The 26843-nt window shown below is 43.7% G+C and overlaps 1 protein-coding gene across 6 annotated transcripts in view; it reads right to left on the bottom strand.

Moving 5' to 3' along the window:
* The window catches only part of thoc2 (THO complex 2), a 229431-nt gene that overhangs the window by 8252 nt on the left and 194336 nt on the right, over nucleotides 1–26843 (bottom strand). For 4 of the 6 annotated variants that reach the window (XM_038775383.1, XM_038775387.1, XM_038775385.1 and 1 more), the window contains 5 exons: nucleotides 14562–14756; nucleotides 14177–14243; nucleotides 9504–9673; nucleotides 7885–7955; nucleotides 7571–7619 (listed from right to left, as the gene is read on the bottom strand). In XM_038775383.1, the coding sequence (XP_038631311.1) occupies nucleotides 7592–7619; nucleotides 7885–7955; nucleotides 9504–9673; nucleotides 14177–14243; nucleotides 14562–14756 (531 nt within the window). In that variant the 3' untranslated portion in view covers nucleotides 7571–7591. Of the gene's footprint in view, nucleotides 1–7570; nucleotides 7620–7884; nucleotides 7956–9503; nucleotides 9674–14176; nucleotides 14244–14561; nucleotides 14757–26843 lie in introns of those variants that run through there. The other 2 variants (XM_038775386.1, XR_005457727.1) reach the window with 2 other exon arrangements.

The raw sequence follows: 26843 nt of genomic DNA on the forward strand, positions 1-26843 counted from the left end.
TTCAAGAAGGGGAGTAGAGATAACCCCGGTAACTATAGGCCGGTGAGCCTAACATCTGTGGTGGGTAAAGTCTTGGAGAGGATTATAAAAGATACGATTTATAATCATCTAGATAGGAATAATATGATTAGGGATAGTCAGCATGGTTTTGTGAAGGGTAGGTCATGCCTCACAAATCTTATCGAGTTCTTTGAGAAGGTGACTGAACAGGTGGACGAGGGTAAAGCAGTTGATGTGGTGTATATGGATTTCAGTAAAGCGTTTGATAAGGTTCCCCACGGTCGGCTATTGCAGAAAATACGGAGGCTGGGGATTGAGGGTGATTTAGAGATGTGGATCAGAAATTGGCTAGTTGAAAGAAGACAGAGAGTGGTGGTTGATGGGAAATGTTCAGAATGGAGTTCAGTTACGAGTGGCGTACCACAAGGATCTGTTCTGGGGCCGTTGCTGTTTGTCATTTTTATAAATGACCTAGAGGAGGGAGCAGAAGGATGGGTAAGTAAATTTGCAGACGACACTAAAGTCGGTGGAGTTGTAGACAGTGCGGAAGGATGTTGCAGGTTACAGAGGGACATAGATAAGCTGCAGAGCTGGGCTGAGAGGTGGCAAATGGAGTTTAATGTGGAGAAGTGTGAGGTGATTCACTTTGGAAAGAATAACAGGAATGCGGAATATTTGGCTAATGGTAAAATTCTTGGTAGTGTGGATGAGCAGAGGGATCTCGGTGTCCATGTACATAGATCCCTGAAAGTTGCCACCCAGGTTGATAGGGTTGTGAAGAAGGCCTATGGTGTGATGGCCTTTATTGGTAGAGGGATTGAGTTCCGGAGCCATGAGGTCATGTTGCAGTTGTACAAAACTCTAGTACGGCCGCATTTGGAGTATTGCGTACAGTTCTGGTCGCCCCATTATAGGAAGGACGTAGAAGCTTTGGAACGGGTGCAGAGGAGATTTACCAGGATGTTGCCTGGTATGGAGGGAAAATGTTATGAGGAAAGGCTGATGGACTTGAGGTTGTTTTCGTTAGAGAGAAGAAGGTTAAGAGGTGACCTAATAGAGGCATACAAAATGATCAGAGGGTTAGATAGGGTGGACAGCGAGAGCCTTCTCCCGCGGATGGAGGTGGCTATCACGAGGGGACATAGCCTTAAATTGAAGGGTAATAGATATAGGACAGAGGTCAGAGGTGGGTTTTTTACGCAAAGAGTGGTGAGGCCGTGGAATGCCCTACCTGCAACAGTAGTGAACTCGCCAACATTGAGGGCATTTAAAAGTTTATTGGATAAGCATATGGATGATAAGGGCATAGTGTAGGTTAGATGGCCTTTAGTTTTTTTTTTTTCCATGTCGGTGCAACATTGAGGGCCGAAGGGCCTGTACTGCGCTGTATCGTTCTATGTTCTATGTTCTATGTTAGGCAGTGAATTCCAGATGCCCACTACCCTTTGGGGGAAAAGAAATTCCCATGTCCCATCTAATCACCTTAAATCTATGGCTCCATGGCAACTGACCTATCAGCTCGGGAAGCAGGTCTTTCCTGTTCACCCTATCTTGGTCCTCATAATTTTGCACCCCTCAGCCAATGTTCGAAGAAAAACAACCCCAGCCTACCCAAATTCCACTCATACTGTAATTTTCAAGCCCTGGGGACATTCTTGTAAATCTCCTCTGCGCTTTCTCCAAAGAAATAATGTCCTTCCTGTAAGGTGCTGACCAGAACTGTAAACAAATTTCAGCTGTGGCCTAATCAGCATTTTATAAGTTCCAGCATTACAACCCTACTTTTGTATTCAATACCTCATCCACGATGGGGCAATTTAGCTTGGCCAATCGACCTAATCTGCACATCTTTGGAATGTGGGAGGAAACCGGAAGGAAGGAAACCCACACAGACACGGAAAGTGCAAACTCCACAAAGTCACCCAAGGCCAGAATCGAATCCAGGTCCCTGGTGCTGTGATGCAGTGCTAACCACTGTGTCACCATGCCACCTTGATTTGTTTTCCCTCCCCAAATGTACCTCACACTTTTCTGGATTGAATTCCATTTGTTACTTTTCCACCCCTCAACCAAACCATTGATACCATTCCCTCTTCACTATCAACTACATGACCAAAATTTGTGTCATCTACAAATTTCCCAATCATGCTTCTCACATTGAAGTCCTTTACAGCATTGAAATAGGCTCTTCGGCCCAGCTTGTTCAAAATCATTAATATTTACAAAAAGCTAGGCCCCCAATTCTGAGCCCTGTGCATCTCAACTGCTAAGCGCTCTCCATTTGCAAAAGAATTCACCGACTATTACCCTTTATTTCCTCTTGCTGAGCCAATTTTGGATCCAACTCGCAACCTTCCTCTCTTTCCCATGGGATTCTACTTTTATCAGCCTGTCATGCGGGACCTTATCAAACGCCTCACTAGAATTCATGCAGACAACATCCACTGCACTAACTTGATTGGTCCTCCATGTTACTTCCTCAAAAAGTGCAATTAAGTTTGTAAGATGTGATCTTCCCCTAATGGAACCATGACAACTATCCCTGATCAATCCATGCCCAGCAGAGGGCAGCAGAGCAGAGCTACTGATCAGCTGTTCTGGTGAAATTTGCATACGTGCAGTGCGGTCAGCCTAATTTGAAGGTGTACCTGCGAAGAAGACCCGAGGAGTTTGAGTGAAGGCAAGCATCCAGCAGAGCAGAGCTACTGATCAGCTGTTCTGGGGAAATTTGCATACGTGCAGAACGGTCAGCCTAATTTGAAGGTGGTTTGTGGAGGGGCTGTTGTCAAGTGACAGTTAAACCCGAAACACTTTATCAGTGTTTCCCACCCTACCTCCTCCTCTAACCAAAAAAAAAACCACGGTTGTTGGGAAGCGGGAGCAGGGGCCTGTCGTGAAGGTGAGTGAGTGCCTTTAAATTTGCTTACCTTTCAGCGGGAGCAGGGTTTGAGGGAATATCAGGTAAGCTCTTCCTTTCTTTTTCTTGTTTTTTTTTAAATCTAGAGGTGATGTCAGGGAAGGCAGTACAATGCTCCTCCTGCAGAATGTTTGAGGTGAGGGACGCCGTCAGTGTCCCTGCTGATTTCATCTGTGGGAAGTGCACCCAACTCCAGCTCCTCAAAAACCGTGTTAGGGGCCTGGAGCTTGAGCTGGATGAACTTCGGATCATTCGGGAGGCAGAGGGGGGTCATAGATAGGAGCTTCAGGGAAGTAGTTACACCAAAGACTGGAGATAGATGGGTAACTGTAAGAGGGACTGGGAAGAAGCAGTCAGTGCAGGGACCCCCTGCGGTCGTTCCCCTGAGTAACAAGTATACCGTTTTGGATACTTGTGGGGGGGGGGGGGGGGGGGGGGGGGACTTACCAGGGGTAAGCCATGGGGTACGGGCCTCTGGCACGGAGTCTGTCCCTGTTGCTCAGAAGGGAAGGGGGGAAAGGAGTAGAACATTAGTAATTGGGGACTCAATAGTCAGGGGCACAGATAGGAGATTTTGTGGGAGCGAGAGACACTCACATTTGGTATGTTGCCTCCCAGGTGCAAGGGTACGTGATGACTCGGATCGTGTTTTCCAGGTCCTTAAGGGGGAGGGGGAGCAGCCCCAAGTCGTAGTCCACATTGGCACTAACGACATAGGTAGGAAAGGGGACAAGGATGTCAGGCAGACCTTTAGAGAGCTAGGATGGAAGCTCAGAGCGAGAACAAACAGAGTTGTTATCTCTGGGTTGTTGCCCGTGCCACGTGATAGTGAGACGAGGAATAGGGAGAGAGAGCAATTAAACACGTGGCTACAGGGATGGTGCAGGCGGGAGGGATTCAGATTTCTGGATAACTGGGGCTCTTTCTGGGGAAGGTGGGACCTCTACAGACAGGATGGTCTACATCTGAACCTGAGGGGCACCAATATCCTGGGGGGGGAGATTTGTTTGTGCTCTTTGGGGGGGTTTAAACTAATTCAGCAGGGGCATGGGAACCTGGATTGTAGTTTTGGGGTACGGGAGATTGAGAGTATAGAGGTCAGGAGCACAGATTTGACTTCGCAGGAGGGTGCCAGTGTTCAGGTAGGTGGTTTGAAGTGTGTCTACTTCAATGCCAGGAGTATACGAAATAAGGTAGGGGAACTGGCAGCATGGGTTGGTACCTGGGACTTCGATGTTGTGGCCATTTCAGAGACATGGATAGAGCAGGGACAGGAATGGTTGTTGCAGGTTCCGGGGTTTAGGTGTTTTAGTAAGCTCAGAGAAGGGGGCAAAAGAGGGGGAGGTGTGGCGCTGCTAGTCAAGGACAGTATTACGGTGGCGGAAAGGATGCTAGATGGGGACTCTTCTTCCGAGGTAGTATGGGCTGAGGTTAGAAACAGGAAAGGAGAGGTCACCCCGTTGGGAGTTTTCTATAGGCCACCTAATAGTTCTAGGGATGTAGAGGAAAGGATGGCGAAGATGATTCTGGAAAAGAGCGAAAGTAACAGGGTAGTTGTTATGGGAGACTTTAACTTTCCAAATATTGACTGGAAAAGATATAGTTCGAGTACATTAGATGGGTCATTCTTTGTACAATGTGTGCAGGAGGGTTTCCTGACACAATATGTTGACAGGCCAACAAGAGGCGAGGCCACATTGGATTTGGTTTTGGGTAATGAACCAGGCCAGGTGTTAGATCTGGAGGTAGGTGAGCACTTTGGAAACAGTGACCACAATTCGGTGACCTTTACGTTAGTGATGGAAAGGGATAAGTATACCCCGCAGGGCAAGAGTTATAGCTGGGGGAAGGGCAATTATGATGCCATTAGACATGACTTAGGATGTGTAGGTTGGAGAAGTAGGCTGCAAGGGTTGGGCACACTGGATATGTGGAGCTTGTTCAAGGAACAGCTATTGCGTGTTCTTGATAAGTACGCACCAGTCAGGCAGGGAGGAAGGGGTAGAGCAAGGGAACCGTGGTTTACCAAAGAAGTGGAATCTCTTGTTAAGAGGAAGAAGGAGGCCTATGTGAAGATGAGGCGTGAAGTTTCAGTTGGGGCGCTTGATAGTTACAAGGAAGCGAGGAAGGATCTAGAGAGCCAAGACGAGCAAGGAGGGGACATGAGAAGTCTTTGGCAGATAGGATCAAGGAAAATCCAAAAGCTTTCTATAGGTATGTCAGGAATAAAAGAATGACTAGGGTAAGAGTAGGGCCAGTCAAGGACAGTGGTGGGAAGTTGTGTGTGGAGGCTGAGGAGATAAGCGAGATACTAAATTAATACTTTTCGTCAGTATTCACTCAGGAAAAAGATAATGTTGTGGAGGAGAATGCTGAGACCCAGGCTATTAGAATAGATGGCATTGAGGTGCGTAGGGAAGAAGTGTTGGCAATTCTGGACAAGGTGAAAATAGATAAGTCCCCGGGGCCTGATGGGATTTATCCTAGGATTCTCTGGGAAGCCAGGGAAGAGATTGCTGAGCCTTTGGCTTTGATTTTTATGTCATCATTGGCTACAGGAATAGTGCCAGAGGACTGGAGGGTAGCAAATGTGGTCCCTTTGTTCAAGAAGGGGAGTAGAGATAACCCCGGTAACTATAGGCCGGTGAGCCTCACGTCTGTTGTGGGTAAAGTCTTGGAGAGGATTATAAGAGATACGGTTTATAATCATCTAGATAGGAATAATATGATATGGGATAGTCAGCATGGTTTTGTGAAGGGTAGGTCATGCCTCACAAACCTTATCGAGTTCTTTGAGAAGGTGACTGAGCAGGTAGACGAGGGTAGAGCAGTTGATGTGGTGTATATGGATTTCAGTAAAGTGTTTGATAAGGTTCCCCACGGTCGTCTATTGCAGAAAATACAGAGGCTGGGGATTGAGGGTGATTTAGAGATGTGGATCAGAAATTGGCTAGTTGAAAGAAGACAGAGGGTGGTGGTTGATGGCAAATGTTCAGAATGGAGTTCAGTTACGAGTGGTGTACCACAAGGATCTGTTCTGGGGCCGTTGCTGTTTGTCATTTTTATAAATGACCTAGAGGAGGGCACAGAAGGTTGGGTGAGTAAATTTGCAGACGACACTAAAGTCGGTGGAGTTGTAGACAGTGTGGAAGGATGTTGCAGGTTACAGAGGGACATAGATAAGCTGCAGAGCTGGGCTGAGAGGTAGCAAATGGAGTTTAATGTAGAGAAGTGTGAGGTGATTCATTTTGGAAAGAATAACAGGAATGCGGAATATTTGGCTAATGGTAAAATTCTTGGCAGTGTGGATGAGCAGAGGGATCTCAGTGTCCATGTACATAGATCCCTGAAAGTTGCCACCCAGGTTGATAGGGTTGTGAAGAAGGCCTATGGTGTGTTGGCCTTTATTGGTAGAGGAATTGAGTTCAGGAGCCATGAGGTCATGTTGCAGCTGTACAAAACTCTGGTACGGCCGCATTTGGAGTATTGCGTACAGTTCTGGTCGCCTCATTATAGGAAGGACGTGGAAGCTTTGGAACGGGTGCAGAGGAGATTTACCAGGATGTTGCCTGGTATGGAGGGAAAATCTTATGAGGAAAGGCTGATGGACTTGAGGTTGTTTTCGTTAGAGAGAAGAAGGTTAAGAGGTGACTTAATAGAGGCATACAAAATGATCAGAGGGTTAGATAGGGTGGACAGTGAGAGCCTTCTCCCGCGGATGGAGGTGGCTAGCACGAGGGGACATAGCCTTAAATTGAGGGGTAATAGATATAGGACAGACGTCAGAGGTAGGTTTTTTATGCAAAGAGTGGCGAGGCCGTGGAATGCCCTACCTGCAACAGTAGTGAACTCGCCAACATTGAGGGCATTTAAAAGTTTATTGGATAAGCATATGGGTGATAATGGCATAGTGTAGGTTAGATGGCCTTTAGTTTTTGACTTCCCATGTCGGTGCAACATCGTGGGCCGAAGGGCCTGTACTGCGCTGTATCGTTCTATGTTCTAAGTGAATTTATTCAGTCTATCAGAATAGATTCCAATCATATGCCCACCATCAAATCATGATTACTCTTAGATTTAGAATATTAGAAACCCTCCAGTGCAGGAAGAGGCTATTCAGTTGTTAATTTGCACCGATCCTTTGAAAGAGCACTCTACCTAGGCCCATTCCCCCGTCCGCCCTGCCCTATCCTCGTAACCCCATAACCTAACCTGTAAACTAAGGGGCAATTTAACATGGCCAATCCACCTAAACCGCACATCTTTGCCTGTGGGAGGAAACCGGAGGACCCGGAGGAAACCCATGCACCACGGGGAGAATGTACAAACACAGACAGTGAACCAAGGCCGGAACTGAACCCGGATCGCTGCTTCCTAGACACTGTGCCTCCCTTTATTTATGCCTTTAATTTAAATTACATAGCATCTCCTTCTCCCTCTGCACTGCAATCCCCCTTTCTCCAAATTCCTATAATCGCTATTTAGCACAATGACCCAACGCTGCCTTCACTGAGCTGTGTGCGCATCATGGGAAGGAAAAAGCAATTGCGAAATAACAAATTGACATCAACATAACTGCATTCCAAGATAAATGCCAAAAAAAGGTGGGATAGTTGATATTCAGTTGATTTCAAAAATAAATTAAAATCTTACCATTAGTTGTGTCATTCTTTATTATCTATGTTTTTCTGATGATTTATGAGTATGATTGTTAAGAAAAATAGCAAAATATACAGCATTTCTGCTGTGGACGTTCTAATGACATTTTGAAACAGGCGCCGTTTTGGAAGCAGTGCAAGTGCCTTAAATTGGGCACATCTGCATTATAACATGTTTTTAGTTTTACTGATTTTATATGGTAGACAATATTTAACGGGCGTTCTAATTTTACACAGAAATGGCCACAATTCTAATCTTCAGCTGTAAATTTTAATATTTCATTATCACAGGATGAATAAAAAGGATATTGTTTTTTGTCTTCTTTCAGCCCTCCACCTTCGCGCTTCTCTTTTTTGTCTCCTTTATCATGTCTGGACTCCTGTAAGACATAACAATTAAGAAAATAAATGTGCCACAAACTTCAGACATGTTGAACAGATCTAGATCACACTAATTGCATCCCCCAAGGAGAAACAAAGCACATCGGCACAAGCAAAAATGTTTTTGGTACACAAACTAATTCAACAATGCCACTGAGCCAGTTTAACGTTGTGAGCTTGCAATTCTTTCAAGTTTTGCTCATGTACTTAAGAACCGCTATTCTGCATTGTTTACTAGGTTACCAAAGGTTTCCAGTTACTGTTCTGTTCTATCCTTTCTATTCAGTATTGTTATAGGATTTCACCGAGAGACCACAATGTTCCAGCTCTGTTCACTCCATGCCAGTAACTCACCGCATGACAGTAGAAATGTAAAACAGGATCTACTTTCTCGAGGTCTCTTTTCCTCTCTAGTTAAATGGCAATTCTTTAAAAATGTGCAAAGCAATGTCCAGAAAATTAGGTGACTTGCCAGTGTGGCAGTAGAATAAGGCTGCTCTTTCAGTACGAAGTATCATCCTAATTCTAAGTCTTGGACTTGCGAGTGGTTGTGCAGCCCAGAGTGTGGCCAGGAACAAATTTCAGGAAGTGAATTAAGCTGGAACACAGGATGGGATTTTGTTAAGCAGAGGAACCCGAGTCAAAGGTGGAACACTCAATGGAGCAGAACAACTAGAGCTGGAACATAGACAGAATCAAAGAGACAAACAAAAGAGGATTTGAGAAAAACATTCACACTGTTCAAACTGGGTTCCAATTTCACCCCCCTTCCCAATATCTATGTGATTCATGATACGGCTGCAAGCCAATGCTTTATACTCATTCATCAAGAAATTAATACAAGTAAACTTTATATGTTGACAGTTACCATAACTTGAACTTTTATTGTCCATTATAGGCATGTAATGGCTTATATTCTTAGCTTACATAATATGTATACAACATAAACTCAAGTAAAGTGGCCAGGATTGGAATGATCCACTATTGTGCATCGGCCCTCGTATTTCTTTTCCAAGATTCAGTGTGCTTTACAGGTATGAAACAATCTAAGCATGCACAAGCTCACAAAGATGATCTTTGGTTCTTTGGCTGAACTGAAGGACTAAAATGCTGATCTGTTTCTTTATACATTCATGGGTCTACTATCAGTTCTCAATATTTTCTGTTTTACTTCAACTATCTTTAAACTTTATTGCTTAAGGAAAGAGGAGTTCCCCCAAAGAGCTGCTAATTCTGGCAATATTTCCAAGCCAATCATGTCATACTGATAATAAAGATTCAAGTTTCCTATAAATTTTTAACATCTTATTTAAAATTTATTAACTTTGCAGGTTCTTGTCAAAACATTTTTAGTCCACAGTATAAATAAATTACATGCATACACTAAAGCTTATTCTAAAAATTATAAAATTTGACATTAAGATTGGATCAAAAACTGATGTCCGACTTCAAAAAGGCTCTGTAAATTTCTTTTTCACGTACCTGACTTCCATTTTTAATTCTATTCTCTGATCAATTATTGAGGATGTATGCAGACAAGACTATACCTTTTTGCTTGTTGTTGAACTTTTTTCCATTTTTTCTAATTTGATGGAATCATTCTTATCCCGGTCTTTACCAGAGCTAGATTTTGAACTCTTATTTTTCTCCTTTTCCTTCTCATTTGAGCGTGGGGAATCTGCTGGACTTCCACTTTTACTCCTTTTTCCAAGGCCACCTGTTAAATAAACATTCAATCCTCATTTCTCTTTGCAGCAAATACAAAATGAACAAAAGGCATACTACTGATAGGTTTGCTTCAGTCGTAACATTCTTGCCTCAGAGACAGAAGGTTATGGGTTCAAATTCTGCTCCAGAGACTGGAGCACACAATGTAGGATGACACTGCTGTGCAATACTGACAAACTGCTTCACTGTCAGAGGTGTCAATAAATGAATAACTTTGCCCCCTCAGGTGGGCATTAATATCAAGGCAATAATCAAAAATGAGAGGTCGAGATTTTCTGATGTCTTGAACACCATAAAACAATATCTGCTCATTATCCCATTATTACCACATTTCCTTGCAGCGAAACACTGATGACACTTAATATTGCCTACCAATTTCATTTATTGATTTGACTGACTCATTTCACTGTATATTGTAGATACAGAGGCTGGGCTGAGGAGCAGAGAACCATATCAGTCACCAAAGTTTAGAAGATTGCCTGCTGTAAATCATCACAACGAGACGTGTTCAATTAATTCCCTCAAAATTACTCTTTCAATGCTAATTTAAAATAATGTTGAGGTTCTACTGGACAGTTTAAAAACAATAAATTTAGAGTACCCAATAATTTTTTCCAATTAAGGGGCAATTTAGCATGGCCAATCCACCAACCCTGCCCATCTTTGGTTTGTGGGAGGAGAACTCACACAAACTCCAGCGCCTGTTCAACATTAAGAGTATGTGATTCAGGAGCTGCCATTTTCTGCAAGAAGTTTCATCTGTTACTCATCTCTGTATAGATCTCACATATATTCCCCTTACTAAATTTGTTTTCCTATTTTTAGATGGCAATATAAACAGACCAGATTAGATTTGGGTAATGGGACCAGGTAAGATCTGTACTATGCACAGGTGTTGGGACATGATTGGTAAGGTTGTTCTATGTTCTATGACCTGCAGTTGAGGCCATGAAAAAAAGAGGGAGCTGTTGCCTGGTGCTAGGTATTTTAGAAATAAACTTCATGTGACTGACTAAATGAAAAAACAAGTTTATAATTTAACTAATAGTCAACAAAGGGGCAGCACAGTTGCACCATAGTTAGCACTGCTGCCTCACGGCGCCGAGTCCCAGGTTCGATCCTGGCCCTGGGTCACTGTCCGTGTGGAGTTTGCACATTCTGCCCGTGTTTGCATTGGTTTCACCCCACAACCCAAAGATGTGCAGGATAGGTGGATTGGCCACACTAAATTGCCCTTAATTGAAAAAAATAAATTGGGTACTCTAAATTTTAAAAAAACTAAGAGACAATATGTTCACCATTTCAAGATGAAATTGATTCATTTCAAGTTATTAATTTCTAATAGCCAATTAACATGAGACAGGTGGGAGAAATCTCACCTCACCACAGGCACATACCAAAATATTAGCTGAGCCGATTACTGCATGCAGTTAATCAGGTGGTCAACAAGAACCAATAATGCACTGACAAGAGTTATAAACAACAACTCAACCAATAATTCACCACTTGCACTCCATGCAATACCATGATCCAAATACTTATCTCTGCTTTCTCTGATCTACCTACAACTAGCCCGGCAAGTAAGCTTGCAGAGAACATAAAGACTGACACTAAGAGTTTCTATAGATATGTGAAGAGAAAGAGATTGGTAAAGACAAATGTAAGCCCCCTACAGACAGAAACAGGGGAATGTATAGTAAGGGACAAAGAAATGACTGAGCAATTGAATACATACTTTGGTTTTGTCTTCACAAAAGAGGACACAAATCAGATGCCAGAAATGTTGGAGAATGAAAGGTTTAGTGAGTGGGAAGAACTGATGGAGATCAATATTAGTAGATAAATGGTGCTGGGAAAATTGATGGGATTGAAGGCAGATAACCCTCAGGGCCTGATAATCTGCATCCCAGAGTGCAGATTGGAGGGTGGATAATGTCGCTCCAATATTCAAAGAGGGAGGTAGAGAGAAAACAGGGAATTATAGACTAGTAAGCCTAACATCTGCAGTGGGGAAAATGCTTGAATTCATTATCAAGGACTTTATAGTAGAACATTTAGAAAGCAGTGGCAGGATCAGTCAGAGTCAGCATGGATTTATGAAGGGGAAATTGTGCTTGACAAATCTGTTGGAATTCTTTGAAGATGTAACGAGTACAGTTGATAAGGGGTAGCCAGTCAATGTGGTATATTTTTAGACTTTCAGAAGGCGTTTGGCAAAGTCCCACGCAAGAGATTATTGTGCAAGATTAAAGCGCATGTATTGGGGAAAGTATTGATGTGGACAGAAAACCGGTTGGCAGAGAGGAAAAACCGGTTGGCAGAGAGGAAACAAAGAGTAGAAATTAATGGATCCGTGTCAAATTGGCAGGCAGTAATAAGTTGGGTGCCACAGGGATCTGTGCTAGAACCTCAGCTATTCACAATATGGATCAATGATTTGGATGAGGGAACAAAATGTAGCATCTCAAAATTTGCAGATGATACCAAGTTGGGTGGGAAGGTGAACTGTGACGAGGATGCAGAGATCCTGCAGCATGATCTGGACAGGTTGGGCGAGTGGGCAAATCAATGGCAGACGCAGTATACTTTGGATAAGTGTGAGGTTATTCACTTTGGAAGCAAAAACAGGAAGGCAGATTACTACCTGAACGGTTGTAAATTGGGAGAGGGGAGTGTGCAGAGGGACCTGGGTGTCCTTGTGCACCAGTCGCTGAAGGTAAGCATGCAGGCGCAGCAGGCGGTAAAGAAGGCTAATGGTATGTTGGCCTTCATTGCGAGAGATTTCGAGTACAGGAGCAGGGATGTGTTGTTGCAATTATACTGGGCCTTGGTGAGGCCACACCTAGAATAATGTGTGCAGTTTTGGTCTCCTTTTCCGAGGAAGGATGTTCTTGCTCTCGAGGGAGTGTAGCGAAGGTCTACCAGACTGATTCCAGGGATGGCAAGACTGTCATATGAGGAGAGATTGACTAGGTTAGGTTTGCTCTCGCTGGAGTTCAGAAGAACGAGGGGAGATTTCATAGAAATTTATAAAATCCTAACAGGACTAGATATGGTAGATGCAGGGAAGATGTTCCCCACCGGGGGTGTGTCCAGAACCAGGGGTCACAGTCTAAGGATTCAGTGTAAACCATTTTGGACAGAGAGGAGACATTTCTTGACCCAAAGAGTGGTGAGCCTGTGGAATTAATTACCATAGGAAGTAGTTAATGCAAAAACATTGAACATGTTCAAGAGGCAGCTAGAGAAAGCACTTGGGGGGAATGGGATCAAAGGTTATGGGGAGAAAGCAGGATTAGGCAATTGAATTGGATGATAAATGGTGGAGCAGACTCGAAGGGCCAAAAGGCCTCCCTCTGCTTCTATCTTCTATGTATCTATGCAACACCCTCCACCTAAATTTCAAAACCACATTTTTAATTTGTAAATCCATTCATAGATTTGCTCTGTCTTACCAATGCAGCCTCCTCCATGCCTGCATTCTGAATTATGGGTGACACGGTAGGATAGTAGTTAGCATTGTTGCTTCACAGTGCCAGGGACCGGCTTGGGACACCTGTCGGTGCGGAGTCTGCACATTCTCCCTTTGTCTGGCGTCGGTTTCCTCCTGGTGCTCCGGTTTCCTCCCTCAGTGTACCCCAACAGGCATTGTAGTGGGGTGACTAGGGAATTTTCAAAGCAACTTCATTGCAGTGTTAATGTAAGCCTACTTGTGACACTGATAAAGATTATTATATTTGCACCCCTTGACTCCAAGATAGTAAATGTAGCTCGCTCATTCTGCTTTACCATTAGATGTTGATTCTTCGGCATGACCCTACACTGAAATATTCTTTGATAAATCACTCGACCTTTCGACTCCATCTTAGAAAGCATCCAAAAGGTTCAATTCATTAAACATGCTTGTCATTCTGCACATATGTAGAATCCAAGATACTTGATTTGTCTTTGAGAGTTCAGATCCTTCGGGTCACTACATAAATCTTGCCTTCCATTTTCAAAATGGCATCTGTGGAATCACTATACGTTCTCACCTTGCCCTACTGGAAATTTCATTTTTGGTTGGGATGGGATGATAAAATGCAGAAAGCCAAAGCAAATCCTAATTTTAACAGATGAACCTTTTAAAATGGAATTTCTCTTGAAAATCCTTGGAAAGGAGCTGGAAAAAGTAACCAACTGCAACGTCCTCTTGTCCAGTCAGTTGTCAGTGGCACAGCATTCAGCTGCTTCAGCGTACTAAACCACTTCACTTTCTCCATTTAAAGGCCTTTTGAAAACTTATTAGACCATTTCTTTAGTCACATTTCCTAATTCCCCTGTCCAAATTCAGTGTCCATTTTCATTTCACTGTTCAACAGTCTGTGCCATTCCTCAACGTTGGAAGTCAACAGGTAGTTTGCTGTACTCCACCGCTATATCAGGCACCTTGGATCTGTTAAATTGTGTTTGGAATTTGAACAGCAACAGAAAGTTAAGTATGAACACTTACCTGTCCCATTTTCATCTTTACGCCTTTTTGATTCTTGTATGCTCTCTCGATCACTGTTTGAATGATCCTGAGGAAAAAAAGTAAAAATCTCTAATCGAGAATAACGAAGAAGGATTTAAGAGGAAACCCCAAGTACAGTTTATTTGCAGATCTCAGATGATTTAAGGAACACAAGCCGATAAATCAAAATAAACACAGGATAAAAAAGTCAAAAATCAGAAATAGTAAGAAAAATACTCAGTACAATTGTTATCACCTCAATGTTATAACTGATATAATAGATTCACACCAACAGAGATGCTTCTGGCAACGGAAACCTACAAGGTGCAAAATGTGAATCGGATTTGTCTTGCATCCGCTTTATTTTCAAGCTTTTCACTCTTACCCTTTTGCGATCTTTTCTTTCCTTATCTTCTTTCTTTTCCCTCTCTCTTGATCGATCCCTCAATTTTTCCACCTCTTTCTTCTCCACCTCCCTTTCTTTGCTCTTTGACTGTGTGCCTGTACTATGGTTGGTGTGATGGGGGCTATGGTGCTGTTGAAAATGATGCAACGCATACTTATGATCACAATGAGTCAACTGAAATAAATGGCATTTCATTAAGGTCAAATGAAACACTTCTTTTTATACTGAGACAATTTCAATGCAGAATACATTTGCTTGTTAGCTGGTTTTTAGATTATAAACACACATCTGTATACAAGAGCAATTCCATTCTGGTCGGCACCAAATCTTTAAAGAATAGGGGAGGGACAAAAGTACTTCCAAACTATTTTAATAATTGAAGACTTGAGGGTAAAAATAAATTCAATCAGAATAATGAAATTGCAACTGGTAGCTCATAATCAACTAGTTAAAAATGAACAAATGTATTTTCCTAACCAAGACAAAAACCTGTTGAAAAATCAAAGCAATTTGTTAAACTGCCAGAGACAGTGGTACAAAGTTGTCCCAACTCTTAACAGCCATAAACAAATCTATAGAAACTCCCATGGATATTTTAACATCGTTTCATCTCATGTCCCATCAATTAGCATGAAATTTTTCAATAGGTTAGTAATTGTTATTTGTCCCTACATCCAAGCAGTATACGTACAAACGCAAACTCCCAGAAGTGATGTTTGAAACAGTAGGTTATGATAAAGTTCACTCAAATGTTGTCTCAAAAAATTTCTGATTAAACATCCATAAAACAAGGAGAGTAAATATATTTAATTTTCAGAAGTATCCCTATTATTAATTCGTTGAACCGCATTATATATCAAGTAACCAAAGTCAAATTCTATATTTATTATATAGCATTACAGGAATTTTTACTAGGATGAATAGTTGGAGGCTTTTTCCCAGGACAGAAATGACAATTACAAGGGAGCACAAGTTCAAGGTGAGAGGGGGAAAGGTTCAGTGGAAGTTTTTTTTTTTTACACAGAGGGTGGTGGTGGCCTGGAATGCACTGCCAAGTGAGGTGGTTGAGGCAGATACGTTAGTGACCTTTGAGACTTATCTGGATAGGCACATGAACAGACGGGGTATAGAAGGAACCCGGCGGTTGGTCTAGATAGGACACGTGATCGGTGCAGGTTGGAGGGCCGAAGGATCTGTTCCTGTGCTGTACTGTTCTTTGTTTATATTTTATTGCAGATTTCAAAATACAAACTATGCGCGCGATTTACCAGCCTTGTCCTGCTGAATTGGAACGGGACTCGGCTAGTAAATCTCGCGAAAGACCTATTCCGGGATTCCCAACGGTTGTTACTTTCCACGAGGTCTTGTGAGACGTCGGTATCTGAATCCCGCCCATCCAGACTTGTATAGCTTTCCGGGATTCCCGACGGTCTTTATGCCCCGCGAGAGCTAATGGGATCTCATAAGACGTCGCTATCTCATCCCACCCATCCAGACTTGCATAGTTAGCGGAGCTTAATTCCGCACTTTTCTGTGCCGACGACAGAACTAATCAGCCCCGGGATCTAATGGCTTCAACAAGGAGACCCCAGCCAAATGCCATTTAGCTCTGGTCTCCACAACGGGCACCAGGTGGAACAGCACTTGGAGTCTGCCTGGCGATTGGAGGCCCCTGGGTGGTTGGCCTCTCGGCAGGGTGGCACCTTGCACTGCTGATGCCACCTGGGCAGCTTGGCACTGCCAGTCTGGGCATCCCGGCAGTGACACGTGGGCGCTCTGACAGTGCCACCCACATGTCCAGATGGCACTACCACCCTGGCAGGGCACTGCTAGGGTGCCAGACTGGCAGAGCCTAGACAGCACTTTGCCCATTCTGGGGATCGGGCCCAGGGGTGCCATGTCTGAATTAGGTGGACTGCACCCCCCCCCGGGGGTTCCAGGACCTCCCAACAGCTGAATTGGCCATTGAAGGGGTCTGGGGCCACGCCGGGGTCGAGAGATCTGCCATCCTGATTTCTTTCTGCACTGGCGAGCGGAGCCCCTCAGTGTAGGAAATGCGACTGAGTGCAGCCTCAGCGCAGAAGGCCCTGCCAAGGCCTGAATGAAAGAGTCCCACTTGATAACGGCAAGGTAGCACAGTGGGAGCGGCACGGTAGCACAGTGGTTATCAATGTTGCTTCACTGCGCCAGGATCCCAGTTTTGATTCCCGGCTTGGGTCATTGTCTGTGTGGAGTCTGCACATTCTCCCAGTGTCTGCGTGGGTTTCCTCCAGGTGCTCTGGTATCCTCCTACAAGTCCCGAAAGACGTGATCGTTAGGTGAATTGGACATTCTGAATTCTCCCTGTGTACTCGAAACGGTGACGAAATGTAGCGACTAGGGACTTTTCACAGTAACTTCATTGCGGTGTTAATGTAAGCCTACTTGTGACAATAAAGATTTATTTTCTTTAACAGGGTTGGTCCCGGGGTTAATGCATCAAAAACAGGAATGTGTCCCCCCCCCCATCGATTGGAGCGAGGTACAGTGAAAAGTATTTTTCTGTGAGCAGCTCAACAGACCATTAATAATAGAATCATAGAATTTACAGTGCAGAAGGAGGCCATTCAGCCCATCAAGTCTGCACCGGCTCTTGGAAAGAGCACCCTACCCAAGGTCAACAACTTCACCCAATCCCCATAACCCAGTAACCCCACCAAACACGAAGGGCAATTTTGGACACTAAGGGCAATTTGTCATGGCCAATCACCTAACCTGCACATATTTGGACTGTGGGAGGAAACCGGAGCACCCGGAGGAAACCCACACACACACGGGGAGGATGTACAGACTCCGCACAGACAGTGACCCAAGCCGGAATCGAACTTGGGACCCTGGAGCTGTGAAGCGATTGTGCTATCCACAATGCTACCATGCTGCCATTAAGTACATGAAATGAAAAGGAAATAAAAGAAAATACATAATAGGGCAACACAAGGTACACAATGGACGTACATAAGCACCGGCATCGGATGAAGCATACAGGGGTGTAGTGTTAATGAGGTCAGTCCATAAAGAGGGTCGTTTAGGAGTCTGGTAACTCCCAGTAATAATAATCTTTATTTTAACAGACAGTGACCCAAGCGGGAATCGAACCTGGGACCCTGGCGCTGTGAAGCAACAATGCTAATCACTGTGCTACCCCTTACGTTATTTTATCGGAGTTACAAAGCCAGAGTTCAGAGTGTGGACAGGGGCAAACCCCTAATCCAGCTCCTTCACTGCTCCAAAAACCAATTCAAATTGAATCCAATTCATGGTCCCCACAAGAGAGGCACCAGATCCAGGCATTACCCCTGACCTCACGTTTATCTTACCACATTGGCTTAAACGTAATAAACCACAGAGCAAATTAACCCACAAAGCATTAGTAACTATCCACACTTCTGAAATATGTACTTTGCCCAGGTGGCCATTCTTTGAAACTTTAGAGTGTTGGCAGGATATCCGATTACAAAAGTCATCACAGCTGAGCCCTTTCTTAGCCTGAGCGGATGTTGGGAGAGGGGAGGAAAATGTGAATCCAACTGTTGGGCCATTCTTCAATTTATCAAATGCAGTATAGACAGGGAACTGAGATGGAAATCATAGTTACCATGGCTTTTTAAAAATGTATTTATGGGAAGTGAGTGTCGCTGGTTAGGCCAGCATTTATTGCCCATCCCTAGATGCCCTTCAGAAGGTGGTGATGAGTTGCCTTCTTGAACCACTGCAGTCCTTGAGGTGTAGGTATACCCACTGTGCTGTTAGGGAGGGAGTTCCAGGGTGTTGCCCCAGCGACAGTAAAGGGACGGCAATATATTTCCAACTCAGGGTGGTGAGTGACATGGAGGGGAACTTCCAGGTGGTGGGCCTCCCAGGCATCTGCTGCTCTTGTCCTTCTAATGGTAGTGGGTTTGAAAAGCGTTGTCTAAGGAACCTTGGTGAGTTACTACAGTGCATCTTGTAGATGGTACACATGGTTGCCACTGTTCGTCGGTGGTGGAGGGTTTGAATGTTTGTGGAAGGAGGAGCAATCAAGTGGGCTGCTTTGTCCTAGATGGTGTCGAACTTCTTGAGTGTTGTTGGAGCTGCACTCATCTAGGCAAGTGGAGATTATTCCATTACAATCCTGACTTGTGCCTTGTAGATGGTTGATAGGCTTTGGGGGATCAGGTGGTGAAGTACTCGCCGTATGATTCCTAGTCTTTCACCTGCGGCGGTTGCCACATTAATGTGACTAGTTCAGTTTGTGATCAATGGTAACCCCCTGGATGCTGATTGTTGGGGATTCAGCGATGGCAATGCCATTGACTGTCAAGGGGCGATGGTTAGATCATTTCTTGTAGGAGATGGTCATTGCCTGGCACTTGTGTGGAGCGAATGTAACTTGCCACTCGTCAGCCTAACCCTGGATATTGTCCAAGTCAAGGATCCCTCCCACCTGGCTTACTCACTTTTCCAACTTCTTCCATCGGGCAGGAGATACAGAAGTCTGAGAACACGCACGAACAGACTCAAAAACAGCTTCTTCCCCACTGTCACCAGACTCCTAAATGACCCTCTTATTGACTGGCCTCATTAACACTACACCCTGTATGCTTCATCCGATGCCAATGCTATATAGTTACATTGTAGATCTTGTGTTGCCCTATTATGTATTTTCTTGAATTTTGTTTAATTCCCTTTTCTTCCATGTACTGAATGATCTGTTGAGCTGCTTGCAGAAAAATACTTTTCACTGTACCTCGGTACACGTGACAATAAACAAATCCAATCCAATCCAATCCAAGTCTTCCTGCATTTGGACATGGACTGTTTCATTATCACATCACGTGATGTCCACAACGGAGCAACTCCATAAGTAAGCATCAAAACATCAAAGCTAAAGGTGAACAGAAGCTGATGAAATAAAATAAATAAATTTCACCAGAACAATATGCATTCTTGTGCCTTTATTCCTTTTATCCTGCATACTGTTGTACCCAAACACTGAAGCAAACATAAAAAAGAATAATTTTACTAAGGTGACACAATTTTTCTCAGGTTTACATACCAATAATTTTCCAATTTCAAACTCCATGCAAAAATTTCAAAGGGCTGATATTTTCAGAGACCGATCCAGTGCAGTTAAAATATTTTATAACAATATAAAATATTGATCAGGACATGAGGTGAAAAAAATGAGTACAAGAGAAGTCAGGTCTTTAACAATCTGACCTTGCATAAAACTTTATTTTACTCAATTTTTCTTGATCCTTTAGTCAATATACTTGAACTTGCACTGTGAACCTATTGTAAAGTTCACAAATCACTACTTCCAGATGCTCCTTAACTGAAACACAATTTATAGCACAACAGTGCACATGATTAGAAAATGAAGGAGCTGGAAAGTAACATACCACCTGAAGAAACATTTAATATACCACAGGGCTGGAAAAACGAGCTGTAGTCCAGAAGCCAGTGTTGAGAGTAGTGAGGTACTGAGGAGGGTATCAAGGTTGCAGGAGTGTACCGGCAGACAGAAAGGTGGGTTCAATGCAAGGAGCATCCGGAATAAGGTAGGTGAACTTGGAGCGTGGATTGGCCGACAAGAGGGGGGGCCACATTGGATTTGGTACTGGGTAATGAACCGGGCCAAGTGTTAGATTTGTTTGTGGGACAGCACTTTTGAGATAGTGACAAACAATTCGGTATTGCAATGGAGAGGGATAGGGCCATACGGCAGGGCAAGGTTTATAATTGGGGAGGGATAATTATAATGCAATGAGGCAAGAATTAGGGAGCATAAGATGGGAACAGAAACGGTCAGGGAAAGGCACAAATGAAAAGTGGAGCTTGTTCAAGGAACAAATACTGCGTGTCCTTGATAGGTATGCCCCTGCAAGGCAGGGAGGAAATGGCCATATGAGGGAACCATGGTTCACAAAAGAGGTTGAATGTCTTGTCAAGAGGAAAAAGAAAGAGTATATAAGGATGAGAAAACAAGGTTCAGTTGGGTCACTTGAGGTTTACAACGTAGCAAGGAATGAGCTAAAAAATAAAAAGGGCTTAGGAGAGCAAGGAGGGGGCATGAGAAGTCCTTGGCGGGTCGGATCAAGGAAAACCCCAAGGCTTTTTACTCTTATGTGAGAAATAAAAGAATGACCAGGGTGAGGGTAGGGCCGGTCAAGGACAGTAGTGGGAACTTGTGCATGGAGTCAGAAGAAATAGGAGGCGTTGAATGAATACTTTTCTTCAGTATTCACCAAGGAGAGGGGCCATGTTTCTGAGGATGAGTGTGTGATATAGGCGGGTAGGCTGGAGGAGGTAGATGTTCTGGGGAAGGATGTATTAGCAATTTTGAAAAACCTGAGGGTCAACAAGTCCCCTGGGCCAGATGGGATATATCCAAGGATTCTTTGGGAGGCAAGGGGTGAGATTGCAGAGCCTTTGGCTTTGATCTTTGGGTCCTCACTGTCCACGGGGATAGTGCCAGAGGACTGGAGAGTGGCGAATGTTGTTCCTCTGTTCAGGAAAGGGAATAGGAATGACCCTGGTAATTATATGCCAGTTAGTCTTACTTCGGTGGTCGGTAAGTTAATGGAAAAGGTCCTGAAGGATAGGATTTATGACCATTTGGAAAGATGCAGCTTAATCTGGGATAGTCAACACGGATTCATGAATGGTAAGTCTTGCCTCACAAATTTGATTGAATTCTTTGAGGAGGTAACTAAGTGTGTAGATGAAGGTAGAGCAGGTGATGTCGTATACATCGATTTTAGTAAGGCGTTTGATAAGGTTACTCATGGTCGGCTCATGAAGAAAGTAAGGAGGTGTGGGATAGAGGGAAATTTGGCCAATTGGATAAGTAACTGGCTATCACATAGAAGACAGAGGGTGGTGGTGGATGGAAAATTTTCAGACTGGAGACCAGTTACCAGCGGTGTACCACAGGGATCAGTGCTGGGTCCTCTGCTATTTGTGATTTTTATCAATGACTTGGAGAAGGGGGCTGACGGGTGGGTCAGTAAATTTGCTGATGACACCAAGATTGGTGGAGTAGTGGATGAGGTGGAGGGCTGTTGTAGGCTGCAAAGAGACATTGATAGGATGCAGAGCTGGGCCGAAAAATGGCAGATGGAGTTTAACCCTGATAAGTGCAAGGTGATTCATTTTGGTAGAAAAAATTTGAATGCGGATTACAGGGTCAACGGCAGGGTTCTGAGGAATGTGGAGGAAAAGAGAGATCTTGGGGTTCATGTCCACAGATCTCTGAAGGTTGCCACTCAAGTGGATAGAGCCGTGAAGAAGGCTTATAGTGTGTTAGTGTTTATTAACAGGGGGCTTGAATTTAATAGCCGTGGGGTTATGCTGCAACTATATATATGCTGGTGAGACCACATTTGGAGTATTGTGTGCAGTTCTGGTCACCTCATTATAGGAAGGATGTGGAAGCATTGGAAAGGGTGCAAAGGAGATTTACCAGGATACTGCCTGGTTTGCAGGATAGGTCTTATGAGGAAAGGTTGAGGGAGCTAGGGCTTTTCTCTTTGGAGCGGAGGAGGATGAGAGGCAACTTAATAGAGGTTTATAAGATGATGAGGGGGATAGATAGAGTGGACGTTCAGAGATTATTTCCTCGGGTGGATGTTACAAGGGGGGCATAACTATAATATTCAGGTTGGGAGATATAGGAGGGATGTCCGAGGTAGGTTCTTTACTCAGAGAGTGGTTCGGGTGTGGAATGGACTGCCTGCTGTGATAGTGGAGTCGGACACTTTAGGAACTTTCAAGCGGTTATTGGATAAGCACATGGAGCACACCAGAATGACAGGGAATAGGATAGCTTGATCTTGGTTTCGGACAATGCTCGACACAACATCGAGGGCCGAAGGACCTGTACTGTGCTGTACTGTTCTATGTTCTATCAATGAAACAAAAGCTATCTTGAAATGCAAAATATACTTAAAAGCAAAGCAGTGTGGATGCCGGAGATTTGAAAATGAAAATGAAAAATGAAAATCGCTTTATTGTCACGAGTAGGCATCAATGAAGTTACTGTGAAAAGCCCCTAGTCGACACATTCCGGCGCCTGTCCGAAACAAAAAATGCTAGAAACATTCAGCGGGTCTGGCAGCATTAGAGAAGGAGAGTTAATATTTTGAGTCTAATGTGACTTTTCATAGACCTAGCCAATATTCATCACTCCATCAACATGACAAAACAATGATCTGGTCATTATACATTGCTGTTTCAGGGAATTTGCTGAGTCAAATTAGTTGTCATGTTTCCGACAATACAACATTCATAGAATCATTGAATTTAGTGCTGAAGGAGGCCATTCGACCCATCGAGTCTGCACCGGCCCTTGGCAAGAGCTCCCTACCCAAGCCCACACCTCCAGCCTATCCTGGTAACCCACAAACTTTTGGACACTAAAGGCAATTTACCATGGCCAATCCACCCAACCCACACATCTTTTGACTGTGGGAGGAACCGGAGCACCCGGAGGAAACCCACGCAGGCACGGGGAGAACGTGCAGACTCCGCACAGTCACCCAAGCTGGAAACTGAACCTGGGACCCTGCCACTGTGAAGCAACTGTGCTAACCACTGTGCTACCGTGTTGCCCACTGACGACACTGCAAACAGTGTTCTATTTTTACAAGGTCTTCCTTAGCAGCTGTGATTCTCCATACTCAACTCCACCTTGTGCAAAATAAAGTCACCAGTATATATCAAATGCCGGTCTTCAGCCAATTTGATTCACTCCACATGACATCCAAGAAATAGCTGAAAATACAAAGCCAAGCGTATGACCTCTGACAACATTCCAGCAAACATTCTGTTTACTCGTGCTTAGAACTAGCCAGCCTCTCAGGCGATTCCATTACAGTCAGAACATTGGCATCTACTCAACAATGTGGTACGCTATCCGGGTATGTACTGTCCACAAAGAGTAGGGCAAATCTACCCTAACCAATTACCACCTCATCAGACTACTCTCAATCATCAAAGTATGAAAGTGTCAAGCAGCAAGCATCAATTAATCTGCAACAACCTGCTCGCGATGATCAATAACCTGCTCACCAGAGCACTCTGTTTCAGACCTCACCACTGCCTTGGCGCAATGCATGGAGCTGAACCCTAGACGCGAGGTGAGAGTGATTGTCCTCAACCTCAAGGCACCTTCCCTCCAAAAGTCAAGAGTAGGGCTGTTCACTGAAATTCGGGTTTGGGCTGCTAAGTAGCAATAACCATTTGTGCCATCCAACTGGCGGGCAATGATCAATTTCAGTAAAATAATCTAATCATCTCATGATGTTCACTGACATTACCATCGCTAAATTCTGGGATTTACCATTGATCAGCATCTGAACTGCACCAGCGTTATAAATACTGTGGCCACAAGTGCAGGTTGGAGGCTGTAGAGGCTGAAAAGTTTGTGGCAAGTAACTCACCTCCTTATTCTCGGAGGTTTGTCCACATTCTACATGGCACTATTCAGAAATGTGATGGAATACTCTGCACTATCAAATACGCTGCAGTAATTCACCAAGAATCCTACACGATCTCTACCATCTAGAAGGGCAGGGATAGAAATCATACGAGGACAATGCTAACTGCAAGTTCCCCTACAAACCACACACTATCCTGACTTGGAACTATCATCACTGCTCCTTCATTGTCACTGGGTCAAAAGCCTAGAATTCCCTTCCTACTAGCATCATGTATGTACCTATACACAAAACCACTGCAGTTCAAGTCAGCAGCTAACTACCACCAACTCATGGAATATTCAGATAAGGCACAATGCTGACTTTGCCAGCAACACTCACATCATACGAATAAGTAAAAAAATAAACACTCCACTTGTACAGCCACTTTTATTTCATCCTGCAACAAGCTCCCCTCGTACATGACCACGTCCTCACAAATCAACACCGGCTGTCCATCTCTCAAAGTAATACATTTATAAATCCTCAAATTTGTCCATGCATATTACCAATTTCCCTGTGGCAACCTAATACACCCTCATATTCTCTGAGCATATCCTTAAATCTTCCATCTATGGCTACCTGGCACTCTTCTCATTTTAGACCAGCAACTGCAACAAAGACTTCAGCTGTATCTACCCCACTTTCTGAAATACTTTCTACCACACCCTTCTCATCTCACTACCTTTATAAGACTTCTTAAGAATTGTGTTCTTACAGCGCCTCATCATTCTTAAAATGACATCCATCCAAATATATACTTGGAATTGTAGTCATTATTGTGATGCAGGCAAATTGATGCAGGCAAATGCAACAAACAATGCAGGCACAGAAACACCCTAATAATGCAAATAAAGATGCTTTAAGAATACAAGTTAACAATGTAGAAAGCCACAATTGCTTCACAAGAGCGTTTGCAAACACAACGTCAGAGAGCCACTTACGGCAATATTAGGACATGTTAAAGAGGCAGAGTTTAAGAAGAATCTTAACGAAGGAACGGTAGAGAGGTGAAGAGGTTTAGGTGTCTAAAAACACAGCTGCTAATGGTGGAGCAATTCAAACTGGGGATGCACAAGAAGCCAGGACTGGGAAAGCACAGAGATTTCATAGGGTTACAGGATTGCAACAGGCTACAGAGCTAGGGAGGGATGAGGCCGTACAATTTTAAAATCCAAGACATTGTTGGAGTGGAAGTCTATGTAGGTCATTGAGCATAGTGCTCTTGGGTATCTAGGGCATGCTGCTATATAGTATATGAGCGGCAGAATTTTGGTTCAGCTCAAGTTAATGGAAGTTGGGAGATCAGCCAGAAGATCATTGGAATGGTCAAATTGAGGGGTAAAAAAGGCATGTGGATGCAGGGGCAGAAAATGGTCCTGCTGCGGAGGTGAAAGCAGGTAGTCTTTTGATTTGTGGCTGAAAGTTTATATTGGGGTCAAATCCAAATTGCGAAAGGTCTGGTCTGGTGAGAGGGATGGAGTCAGTGACTCGCAAATGGAGTATGTGGCAGGGAATAATGACAATAACTCTTGTCTTTGAATTTAGTTGGAATAGATTTCAGCCAACCAGCACTGGATGTCAGACTAGCAGTGTGACAAAATATCAACAGTGGAGGGAGGTTGAGAGAGGTAGCGATATGGTCGAGATATTTGGCATCAGCAGACATGTGAAATATGATTGCTTCTTTGATACTGCAGCTCAGGATTAAAGAGTTCAGACTGTTTTTGATTATGCTGGTTGAAGTAGGGTGTTTATGATACTGAGAAACTCCCTTCTCTTTATATGACAGAATGGATTCATTTAGATACTGGGCAGGCAGAGAAAGCTTTATTTAACATCTCACTTGAAAGACAGCACCTTCAATAATTCAGCACTACACTGAAACGCCAACCTAGATTTGATACCCAAATTGTGGACTTGGAAATGGAATTGATAATCTACAGCTTCAGCAGACGCTTTACTGCTAATTAAGTCAAGCAAGCTCAGGTCTTTTCATTTAAAGGCTATCATTTCAGTTTCCTTGGCATCATAATCAACATCCATTTTAGAAAATGCTTCTTCAAAAATGTTTCTACTTCTGTAAATGATGTTTCTCTGGTTCAAAAGGTACTGTTATAAATGCAAGTGGCTATTCAGACTGTATGTATTTTTAATACAAAGGAAAGACAAAAGCATATTCCTCAAATTATGAATTGTGCAGACCAATGGGCTGGTTTAGCACAGGGCTAAATCGCTGGCTTTGAAAGCAGACCAAGGCAGGCCAGCAGCATGGTTCAATTCCCGTACCAGCTTCCCTGAACAGGCGCCGAATGTGGTGACTAGGGGCTTTTCACAGCAACTTCATTGAAGCCTACTTGTGACAATAAGCGATTTTCATTTCATTTTCATTTCAAAATTGAGAAAATTAAAGGGCACGACGATAAACACTCCAAATCACTTGTCTCCAACCAATCTGAAATAAAGAAAAACCTTGCTTAGATATCTAGGTCACCTTAGTACTCTCCAATTCCAATTCGCTTCTCGTATCTAGTGGTGCACTATGACAGACTTTCATCTGTTTCCATAGCAAATAATTCCCGGAACAGGTCACCAGTGTATTGCCAGGGGTTTAGAGCTGGAGGGATGCCACTCCACATCAAGCGTGGATGACCAGGAGTCTCACCCGCCCGTACCAGCCATTAGTATGTTTGGAAGGATTTGCAGGTTGACACACTCGACCCTGTTTGAGCATGTTTTAAGTGCACCTTCCTTGGTCATCAAG

Source organism: Scyliorhinus canicula, chromosome 17 (genome assembly GCF_902713615.1).
Source record: "Scyliorhinus canicula chromosome 17, sScyCan1.1, whole genome shotgun sequence".
Lineage (NCBI taxonomy): Eukaryota > Metazoa > Chordata > Chondrichthyes > Carcharhiniformes > Scyliorhinidae > Scyliorhinus > Scyliorhinus canicula.